At 38.0% G+C, this 12,288-nt stretch overlaps 1 protein-coding gene across 1 annotated transcript; it reads left to right on the forward strand.

The window, feature by feature from the left end:
- Nucleotides 1–10,089: 10,089 nt before the first annotated feature.
- On the forward strand, nt 10,090–11,263 carry GCK72_007200 (uncharacterized protein; the record flags this gene model as incomplete). Its single annotated transcript, XM_003110678.2, has 3 exons — nt 10,090–10,295; nt 10,508–10,802; nt 10,850–11,263. The coding sequence occupies 3 exons, from the start codon at nt 10,090–10,092 to the stop codon at nt 11,261–11,263; spliced, it is 915 nt and encodes a 304-aa protein (XP_003110726.2).
- Nucleotides 11,264–12,288: the final 1,025 nt, after the last annotated feature.

A 12,288-nucleotide genomic window follows, 5' to 3' on the forward strand; every position in this document is an offset into this window, starting at 1 on the left:
GCTTATTCAGACGGCCTTGTAGAGGAACAGAAGATTAGTCGAAGTTCAAAAATTCAGTTTATTTGGTTAATCTGCGGCCTCGGCGGCAGGTTGTGTGTACGGCTTTAATTCTGCACGTCTAATTCATCCAAAACTTATAGCACGTACCATCTGTTTTTGTTGGAATTGAACCCGGTTTGGAAAGCTCCTTTGTGAAGTGTATTCCCTGCAAACCTATGGGTGCTTACCCTCCATAATATGGATTGCTGGTATCTAAACTAGTCCCTGCAATCCTATGGGTAACTATGTATTGGTCTCCATATTGTGGTTTACTAAAACCAATGGGTACTTACCGTGCATACTGTGGTTTACTGGTTCATTGACGGAAATGCCAATCCCCTGTAAACCTATGCGAATCTATTAATCTCCATATAGCCAAAGGGTCGTGACCGGTGTTCTGGTTTAATAAATTACGCGTGGGGCACAGGTCAAATGCCTCTTTTCGAGATATTTAAGGTAGCCCTTGCAAGTCAATCTATCCGAAACGAATCGCACGCGTGAAAAGTGGAAAGTAGGAATTTCCTGTTCCTCTGAAATCACTGAAACTTTGACATCAGAATTAATCAGATTTTTGAAATGGATTATTACGAACTGAAAAGTCCTCTTTTTTGCTGACCTATTTGTCTTTGTTGGAATTTACCCCGACTTGGAAGGTTCCCATGTGAACAGTCCATTCCCTGCAAGCCTATGGGTACTTACCCTCCATAATATGGATTGCTGGTATCTAAACTAGTCCCTGCAATCCTATGGGTGTCTATTGGTCTCCATATTGTGGTTCACTGAAACCTATGGGCACTTACCCTGCACATAGCGGTTTGCTGGTTCATTGACAACATAGTCAATCCCATGTAAACCTATGCGAATCTATTGATCTCCATATTTTGGTGCTGGTTTACAGACTGACAAGTGAACCTTCCAAATTGGGGTCAATTCCAACAAAAACAGATAGTAGCGTTACTTCTAGGGCACTGTGCCATTGGGCGGGGCGAAAGCAAGCTTCTGGGTCCTTCTTCACTCAAACTCACATTCCGTGGCGAGCAGAGTAGTTTGAAATGAACGAGAAAGTGAAAAACATCCCGTGAAAAAACAATTCATTACCGGTGCTCTGGTTCTATAAATTGCGCGTGGGACAAAGATGAAACGCCCCTCTTCGAGATATTTACTGTAGCCCGAGCTATGGTTATCTATTGGTCTCCATATTGTTTTTACTGGTTTATAGACTGAATAATCTATTTCTTGCAATCCGAAGTTTTCATAGGTTTTCTTTTTCGCTGTACTACTATGGATCCTGTCGTGGAAATAATATTCCATCCATATTTCCCCAACTGGGTCAGTCTTACTCGAAGACACCTTCACGTATAATTAAAAAGATTACTTCCGTAAACTTATCGTTAACCTCAAAGATTGATGAATTACCTTACCCACTGACCGAATGACATGCACTACTTCTTCTCACCGGAACGACCTCTACTACGTGGCAAAGTCAACGGAAGCTCTCGAGAAACATCTAATCAGTATCTGTGAGTTATCGCGCCTCCGTCGCCACTCAAGAATCTTTGTCTCCTCCATCATGGCTTCCCGCTCGTCTAGTGCTTCCTCCACTGAAACCGTGCGTTCTTCGTCACCAGGAAAAGGTATCTATCGTCTTGAGAATAACTTTAATAAACCGTTTAATCTATTCCTCTTTGTCTTGCCTTCTAAGTAACCGTACCTTTCACTTCTTGAGTTGGTTTGGGTTCACCAACCCTATAAACCTCCTCAACAGATCCGTTGTGTACGGTCTCAAGTTTGCAAATAGATTTATCCCAAACGGATCGCATGCGTGAAAAGTTGAAAGTAAGAGTTTCCTATGTCTTTGAATTCTCTCAAACTTCGACATCAGAATTGATCAGACTTTGAAAAGGGATGATTACGAACTCAAAAGTCCCCTTTTTGCTGTACCATCTGTTTTTGTTGGTATCTATTGGTCTCCATATTGTGGTTTACTAAAACCTATGGGAACTTACCCTCCATAATATGGTTTGCTAGTTAATTGACTGAAATATCAATCCCTTCAATCCTATGGGTGTCTATTTGTCTCCATATTATGGTTTACTAAAACCGATGACTAAAATGTCAATTCCTACGTTATAAAGTGTGCAACTCCGCTATGCGCGAACGTCTAATCCATCCGAAACGGATCGCACTACTGAAAGTAGGAATTTCCTGTGTTTCTAAAAGCTCTGAAACTTCGTCATTAGTTTTAATCTGATATCTGATTTTGAAAAAAGAACTTAAAGGTCCTCTTCTTTGGCTGTACTATTTGTTTTTGTTGGAATTTACTCCGATTTGGAAGGTTCCCTTGTTAAGTGTATTCCTTGCAAGCCTATGGGAACTTACCCTCCATAATATGGATTGCTGGTATCTAAACTAGTCCCTGCAATCCTATGGGTAACTATGTATTGGTCTCCATATAGCGGTTCACTAAAACCTATGGGAACTTACCCTGCATAATATGGCTTACTGGTTCATTGACGGAAATGTCAATCCCCCGTAAGCCTATGCGAATCTATTGCTCTCCATATAGCGGTTTGCTGGTTTATAAACTGACAAGCGAACCTTCCATGTTTGGGTTAATTCCAACAAAAACAAATAGTATCGCTACTTTCAGAGTATTGAGCCAAGGAAAGCAAGCTTCTGAGTGTCCCTTATGCAAACTCTTTTCGAGATATTTAAGGTAGCCCTTCCTGCAATCCCAAGTTTTCATAGATTTTCTTTTTCGCTGTACTATAATTGATCCATATGTACGGTTTCAAGGTTGCAAGTCATTCTATCCGAAACGAATCGCACGCGTGAAAAGTGGAAAGTAGGAATTTCCTGTTCCTCTGAAATTTCCTATCTTAACTTCTTTTGAACAGAGTTCTTACCAGTCGGTTAACGCAGCCTAACGGCTGCTTAACCTCCTTTTCTTCACCACCCTTCTGGGTGTTACAGCGCCTGCGGCGCTTCTTAAATGGTTCAAACTATCGAGGTCTCACAATTCTATCCTACTCCTGGATCGTATTACTTCTTCACTTGTTGGTAGCTTAAGTTAGCTAAGCAGCTCGTTCCGGTACAGAACAGTTAAGTGATTTTTCAGAAAAGATTTCAACAAATTTTCCTAATGACTTTTTGGTACCTCCTTTTCCCCTTCTCAAGAGGCGAGTGATCATTCAAATATCAATTTTAACTTTGAACATTATCGGCGTCGATGCCGCCTCCCTCTTCTAAATATGGCAGACTAAGACCATGTTTTAACAAATCGTCATCCCAGAAATTGTCACTTTTTTGAAGGTTATCGATCAACGACGAAATTCCTTTTTCAAAAATCATCATCACTTCTTGAGTACCGTTCTTGGATTCTCTATGCTCTCAGTAGGCTTCTGAGTTTAACAGCACCTCTGGCGTTTCTTTAATAGTGGAGACATCCGAGGTCTCAGAATTAATTGTTCTAAATACAGGAAACGCCTTTTTTGGCTTGAGACTGAGAAACCTTTACGAAAACCATTTTGCTGAAATTTGGTCTATTTTTTCTCTATTTGAACATGTTTTTACTGAAGGTTAGGAATTTGGAGACTTTTCTATTCACATCTGGACTTTTCTCGGAATTCCCGTTGGATGAAAATCAACATCTGAAAGTACTCATATGTCTTACTATTATCAGACAAACAGATCAGTTGGATATTTCTAACCTACATTTCAACATCTGAGTCGTCTTGTCCACATCCGTCTGTTTATAGCAAAAAACAGGTCAAAGTTTACAGAAAGATCTGACCCGAGATGTCCAAACAACTTCTCAAAACCATACGAAAATTTGAAGAATGAAAAGTTCTATAACTATTTTTCCCGTGAACTCCTATTTCCCTATTTCGGAAATGAAAGGCAATGAAAGACTTGAAAACCACGTTTTTTCACGTAGTGACCTAGTTTCGAACTATTCTAACTAAAAAATAGACGGGCATCATCCGGGGAAAATTTCCAAGCGATCTGTGTAAGTTTTATTGAAAACGGTTCAGTACAGAAGGCGCTAGAGTCGGCGACAAACGGACAGACAAACGGATCTGCTGAATATTATTAGTAATAAAGATTATCGAAAGAAGACGTCTGGGGAGAAGGGAAACAACAAAAAGTTGTAATGCACGAATAGTTCTGGCGTCGTTTTTGGAGACTTTTCGACCAATGGAACTGGTTTGTGAGAAACGTGTCTCGTAAACATTTCCACGACTTTTCTCACCACTGCGTGTCTATAAAACGAAAACAAGAGAAATTGCTCATTATGATCAGAACCATTCCAAATTTTCCACTTTTTCAACAATTCTTTTTTGTAATCAAAACACCATTACCATCCTCAATGACTCTCCTAAAATCGGGGACTCAAACGATTTATGTATGAAATATGAAAATAAGAAGTAAAAAGATGAATAAGACATTACATCCTGATAGACAAAACACTTGAAATTATTGATGTTCCGACGCCCTTTGATTTCCAAAATAAAGATTTGAAATATTTTCGATATGGCTAATGAACCAATAATATAGACAAACTGGTAGCTCCATTCTGAATGAAAACAGTGATAACCGTAATATTATTTTTCTCCTGATCATAATTCCCATCTGTCCGTTTGTTTGAGAAAATCATCAAAGAGACCAGAAGTAACAAAATTGGAATTAAAGTTAGAGATACTATTCCGAAAAAGCATCGGCTCTGTAGTCGACGAGTCTGAGATGACACTAGTGCACAAGGACACGCTCGTCATAGAAAGAACATGGGGTAGATATAGAAAACAGTTTTGAGGAGAGACCAGCTGGGGATCACAAAGTCTGATATCAAAATTTTTGTTCTACTAGGGAAAACTGACATTGAAGTATGAGTGGCGCCACCTCGCCGAATTATTCTGAAGTTTCAACCACTTTAATTCTTTTCATAATTCCTTCGATTAAACCTAACCGTGTTCATTTTCTCATTATTCGTTAGACTGACCCGGGCAAACAGACAAAAAGACAGTGAGAACGAGAGGCCGATGTCTCTTCGATGTTCCTTTTTTTGAGATTGTCACAAGGCAAAAATTAATGTTGAGTCAAAAGAAGACGACCGGTGTCTTTTCGATGTTCCAAGTTTGTGTAAATGACATAAATATTGAATCCACAAGAACACGGGGTACACGTTAAGACATGGATGGGAAAACACTTGCGGGTGAATAACAGAATTAGCAGGGAACAATTGAAACATACGTACACGAAATCAGGGTGCTCCACCGGCGGTAAAATCGAAGAAAACCCGGTTTTTTTTCAACCGGTGAAAATCGTTTCTACAATCGTTTAATTTCAACCGGTTTTTCAAAAACAAAAACCGGTTTGAAACCGAAAAAAAATCGGAAAAAATCGATTTTCTTCGATTGTGTTTTGAAAAAAAAACCGTTCGGTTTCGGTTTTCATCGGTTTAGAAACCGGTTAAAAAGCCGATTATTCTTCGATTTTTACCGATTTTCATCGGTTTTTTCTGAAAGTTCAAGTTCTACAGTAGTTTGACACGTTTCAATAACTTCACACGTTTTTTCTATTCTTATTGAAAATTTGAAAAAAGATGAGAAATTATCAATTTTAACGTAATATCTAAATTGAGAACACTGCAAAATATGATAGAAACGTGTCAAACTACTGTAGAATTTGAACTTTCAGAAAAAACCGATGAAAATCGGTAAAAATCGAAGAATAATCGGTTTTTTAATCGGTTTCTAAACCGATGAAAACCGAAACCGAACGGTTTTTTTTTCAAAACACAATCGAAGAAAATCGATTTTTTCCGATTTTTCCCCGGAGAAAAATCGATTTATTTTTCTAAAAACCGGCGCATATTTTAACCGATTTTCTTACCAATAACCGATCGGGTTTGAAGTATCGGTGGAGCACCCTAAAAGAAAAACGCGCCACATTTGGGAGACTTGGTTGGGAAGACTTATGTAAATCAATGGCATCATTAGCAGGGAACAATTGAAACATACGTACACAAAATAATAAAATAAAAATGTTCGAAATTTTCATTGCAACTTTCAGATCATGTTTCAGTGGATATATTCCTGGATATAGGTAAAACCGTAAACCAGATTTCGAAGATATCCGTGATCTGGAGCGTATTTAATAAATAGAGTGGACGTTTTTCGAAAAGGTAGTTGGCAATATTTTCAGACATGGTGAAATGAGTTCAAAAGTCTGAGCGAGAGCTAGTGTGTATCGCTTTAGTTCACTCATATTATTTGGTGATGGAAAATATTGATCTGCATAGAACTCACTGATGATCTGTTTCAAAAGAAGGAAAATGAGTAGCAGGAAAGTTAGATAGGAGTGGGGTTATAAGGGAGTGATTTGGAATGGATCCGGGGTAAACTTTAAATCTGAAATAAGTCACTCTTCTACCAGAAAATCCTGAAAAACCAACGCACAATCTCACATATTTTCCAATTCCCAGGTGTCTGGCCCCTATCGACTGCCCCCTTTGACGTTTCACACTTTTCTGTGAACTCAAATCTTGGGAGAACAGAGAGACCGCCGTTAACACTACAGTGAAATGGAAAAGTGTGAACTAGGAATCATTTCGGAAACTTAAAGTGTGAAGACCAACGTATTCAGATGACAAGAAAGTGTGAACAGATAATTGTGAGAGCAACGCATATCCTTATTTCTTGGCTCTGTCATTTTCTCAGTTATCGGTTTCATTTTTGTCGTCGCACTCAATTGATTATTTTGGTTTCACTATAGTAATATGATGTTGAGAAGTTTCGTATCAATATTTGATAGGTAGATATGAATTTCACACTATAAAAATCATAGTTGTCATGGCGCGGCCCGGGCCGGGCATCAAGAAAATTGGCGCCAAATTCAAAAGTTCAAAAAGTTTTGAATTTTCGAATTTTTGAAATTTTTGCCTATCAATCAGAATTAGAAAAATCAAACGGAAATAGTCAGATTTTCTATGAGAAATTGGAAAAATTTCAGAAAAAAATTTGGAAAAAAAATCATTTTTTGAAGCCGGGCCTTGAAAATTTTCTACCGGCTCGGCCCGGCTTGGGCCTTGACAACTATGATAAAATTGAGTGTGAAAATCAGGTTGTCCGGAAAAGGTTGGAGTTTTGAGACTACCGGTTTTGTCTTTTTGATGCGATCAATTATCGACTCTTTTGGAAACAGGGCTGAATCCCGAAAATTATTTTATTCCGCCCACGTTTCCACCAATCTTGAATTTAATAGACTAAACGCGTCAACGGCACGCCAGCCCCATCGCCTTTCACCATTTTAATGTTTTTCCGCCTTCCGCCTAGAGTTTATCAGTTTGAAACGTTTTCTCTCCTACTCAAATTTACTAATATTTTTTCGAGGTTTTTGCAGCAAAGCTATCAGTTTTATTTGAAAAAAAAAACGAAATTTGACACAAATATGTATAACCATTTTTAGGGGTTTTTACAACAAAATAAGACCAAAATCGTTTTCGAAAAAATAACATTTCATTCCGCCTTCAGCTTTCCGCTTTTTCAAAAACCGCATTCTTATGAACTCTGGTCAAAATTGAAGTATTAATAGCAGCTTTCCGCAAAAGTTGGAAGTTCTGACCCTCTATCGTAACAAAATTCAATTTCTCATGTGGTATCGAACCGATTGCTAACAAGTAAAGTCCCTGCTGTATCTTCTTTCAAACGATTCAATAATTTGGCTCTTATACTTTCAAGTCCGCAGATTCCGAAATAAAATTCTGCAATCCTTCTGTAAACCGAGTTATGAGCCGTAAAACTTAGTGCCAGTAGTGCCATACCGTAGTCGGATGTGCCGCGCGGTCTTCAAGTCCGACAGTTTCATGTAGAAATCTGTTTCGATTCTGGTCTCGATTCCGAGATAATAATCTGTTCATGCTTATTCCCCACTACCTTCATTGTGCCCTCTTGAGCAGATCAATCAGGAGTTCATAAGTCGTTGAATAGTGTCGTTCTTGATCCTGAATCACTGGTCCTGACAAATCTCTTATTTTTGACAGACGGTGTATTAAATAGTGTACATATGTTACCAAATATTGAAACTCCGTTTTCAATCCTCGGTGATTTCCTGATTTCCCACAGGATGCTACAAAGTTCTCAATTCTTTGAACTCATATAGAAGCTAGAACGGATTCTTATTTCCCCCAAAAGAGTCAATAATTCCCCAGGTGTGGCCAGTGTCTTTTCCCCACCACTTGCCCTCTTCCATCACTGTCTTCTTCCCATCCATGTCTTTTCACGTATCACCCGTGTTCTTCACGTCTTCCCATCCACGTCTCCCAAATATGACGTGTGTTCTTTTTATGTAATCCTCATGTCATTTACACATCCCAAACTTGGAACATCGAAAAGACACCGGTCGTCTTCTTTTGACTCAATAATGGTTTAGCAAATGAAGAATCGAGAATTATGATCTACAGTACCCATCAAATATATTTATACTACGTTTTTCCTTTTTCAGTTGAAAATGACCAACGTTGATTGACCCACAAAGTAAACTTTTTATAAATCAGAGAGATCAAAAGTAGAGCATCATTTTTGTAGTTGATCAATTTTTTGTCCGAGCACTCCCTAGCAAGTTATATATTGACAAAGTAATTTCTCCCTCAAATCGTCCCATTTCACGGAAAAATATAATGATTTTTGTGCAGGCCCCTTTAAAATGACCATAACTCTCTAGGGAGTGTCCGTTCTTTGATATGTGTGATTTGTAAAAGTTTACTTTTTGGGGCACTCACGAGGAAGGGATTCCGGGTCGAGATGAAGTTACAGATCGAGATATATATCACTAGAACGGAACTTTAGCGCTGATTTCAAAAACGTGCTGATAATCCACAAAAACGAGACTAACTTTTTTCACGAGATCTTCAGCAAAAACAGAATACAGATTTGAAACTCTGTAACTCTATCCCGATCCGGAATCCATGTTACCTTTTTGCCGATATTGTAGCTCTAAACGGGTTCAGCAAATTTACATGTATCCTTTCCAAGATCAAAATCGTTCCTTCTCAATTCCAGTCTTCATTCTTGATTCTTGTTGAAGATTAATTGTGCTCGTGGTCTGAGACTCCCTTTGAAACCAAAGATACTGAGGAAAGCAAGATTGAAATCTTGGCAGTTTCTGTATACTTGATCCGATAAAAGTTTCATCCAGGCTGATGTACCTCTCTGCACTAAAATAACAAAAAATTGAAACGCTCGAAATTTTTGTTCAAGCACGTTTTCCAGGAATTTTCAGTACTTGTGGCATATCCATAGGTGACTTTATTAACTTTTTTATTTTGCATTCCAATTCTCACTCCTATTCTTAGTTCATAACTTATCGATCTTCCCAAACCCAATGTTCTAGAATTACGTGCTCACAGTTAATAAGCGTGTCCTTTCTTATCTTCACATATTGTTTACAATCATTTGGCCATTTGCCAGTAACTATAGGACAGATGGTCATTGTCGGGACCATCTCACAGTGGCTGGTGTCTATTTGGCTCCGCCCATATTTTTGCCCAACATCGACGGATGTCTTTTCTCAGTCATTTATTTCATTTATTGCCCATTGCATCGTGGCAAACGGTCGTATTGTTCTCTCGTCTCGATTACCCATGCCAGTTCCTTCCTGTTCATATGATCATCAGTGTTCACCAGGAATCTAGACGCTGGTGGTTGCCGATTCTATCTTCTCCAAATCTTGTTCTCGTTTTCTTATCGTTTAGTCTTCTCTGAGAAGAATGTTTCGGACTCGTTCATTGACTCAAACAGAGGTTGGTCCCATCGAAAGACACGCTTGGTACATCTCTCTCTCACTGTCATCTCAAATGTGTCTTCTCTGAATGGTCTACTTCCGGCTCCGCCCACTTATCTATAACCGTGTGTCACGTCATTTCTGTATTCATTCATACAGTTCACATTCACAGTTCACATCCGTAGTTTGCTCTCTCTTCCATTTTTTCCTGTTCTCTTCTTCCTCCGTTTCTTTCTTATTTTAACTTTTCACCTGTCTTTCAGAACAAAAATGGATAGCCTTGAGTCTCCTTCTGGGATTCGAATCTCCTTGAGCGATAAGAAGACGTGGAATGAATTCTTTCCAAAAACAGAAATGGTCGTAACAAAGAAAAAGGGAAGAGTCATATTCCCTCATTTGAATTATAATTTGAAGGGAATGGATCCACAAACACTTTATACTGTACACATTCACCTGGAACGCGTCGATCATATTAAGTAAGTTTAGATGAGGCAACTCATGAAATGGGGAATTGAACGATGGATCGAAAAAATCGCTAGTTTCTCAACACGGCGGTTTCGGACTCACAAACGTCGAGTGGGGGGTTCAAAAATAGCAGATATGAAAGCGGGATTCCCGGTTTCGATTGATGATTACCTCGGAATCCGCAAAGAATATGTAATCTAGTGCATCCAAATAATAATTTCAGATACAAGTTCGACGCCGGAGAATGGCAAGAATTTGGAAAAGGAGAGCCAGTTCACCCGATCAAATACAGAGAACATCCAGATGGAGCACGTCCAGGATCACATTGGATGAAGGAAACTGTCTCGTTTTCTCATTTGAAAATCACAAACGACGCAGAAAACAAAGACAACAAATTGATTCTTGTCCAAAGTATGCACAAGTATCGACCGGTTATTACAATCACAAAACATGGAGGTTATCCGGGAGAAGAATTTCGATTGGATCTTACTGAATTCATTGTGGTAACTGCTTATCAGGTACGCATATAATATTTTGATCTCTCAAAGTAAAAGCAATATTTCAGAGTGATGAAATGATCAAATTGAAAGTGGCTCATAACAAATTCGCATCAGGATTCCGTTCGAATGGAAAGAGAAGAAATTCAATTGATTCCGAGAACACATTGCCAGGCGACGTGAAAAGAAGATCCACGTCATCTGAATCATCATCTTCTAGCCCAATTCTTGTATCTCCACCGAATTTTGATTCAATAATGAATCCAATGAATCCATTGACTCCATTCGAGTTCAATCAGAATCCATATCCAACGCAACCAATTTATCCTATGCAAAATCAAGTGTTTGATTTCAATTCCGCGTATTGGAATACATATTATCAACAACAACAAGCGTACTGGAATCATAATCAAATGAATATGATGAATCAATGGAATCCAATGAATTCTGAGAACGCTCACAATGGATTCGGAGGAATTTAATTTCGTCCGTTTGTACCAAACAACTCCCCCCAGATCTCTTTTTTTTCTTTTTCTTTTTACTTCACTATCTCTTAATTTCTCTCTCTCTTCTGAATATCAGACTGAGTTCAAAATAATTGTCATAATCTCTTTGATTTCAGCTCTCAAACTTTGACAGCTCCTTTTTGAAACGTATTGCGTTTGATAATTTTATTGTTTCTTGTTAACTTTGAATAAAATGAATTATTCAGCTAATATTGATGAATGCAATTGAGAAAAAAGTTCGAATCCTTTTGGAAAATATCTTATCAGATTACGGAAATAACTCACATGGAATGACTCCTGACTCGCTCCACAAAATTTGTGATTTTTTTGGCTCATTTGATAGATTCTGCAAAAAAAATGACAAATCTGAGAGCTTTTCTGGTGACTGGACCTAATTTTCGAGATTTTCAGATTTTTAGAAAATCAATTTTTTTTCAAAATTTTTTTTTCATCATTTTTTTTCTCAATGTTCTCCCATCTGGCAAAAAAAGCAAAAACAAATAAAAAGTAGAGAATTTCATAGGCTTTTTGATGGGATATGAAAATTGTTTTGTTCATGTTTCTACTTTGACCAGACAACTGAGAGTCAAAAAAAATAATTTTTTCTGTGAAGTCGTTGGGCTGTTTTAAAATGCTTAGAAAAGTAGTAAAACTTATGCAAACAAATTTTTCAAAAAAAAATTTGGGGGTAATCGCGAAAAAAAAAGAAATACATTTTGTTGAAAATTTTGGTTTTTCAAGATTTTGATGGGTATAGGAAACATGTCATTTCTTCTGTATAAGAGACAATGTCTCGCTCAAGCCACCAGGCCATGTTACACATGTACCAAGTTGATCCGTTTCGGCTGATTTTTTGATATGTTAGTACATTAAGAATTCTAAAATTTTTATACCATACCAGATTAGGCTCCGTCCCCTTTGACCTACCGAAACGATCGATTGAAGTTGAAAAATGAAATTTTTTCTTTCGAAAGATAGGATCAAAATCGCTTCAGAAATGA

This window comes from Caenorhabditis remanei, chromosome II, assembly GCF_010183535.1.
Source record: "Caenorhabditis remanei strain PX506 chromosome II, whole genome shotgun sequence".
NCBI classification, from domain to species: Eukaryota; Metazoa; Nematoda; class Chromadorea; order Rhabditida; family Rhabditidae; genus Caenorhabditis; species Caenorhabditis remanei.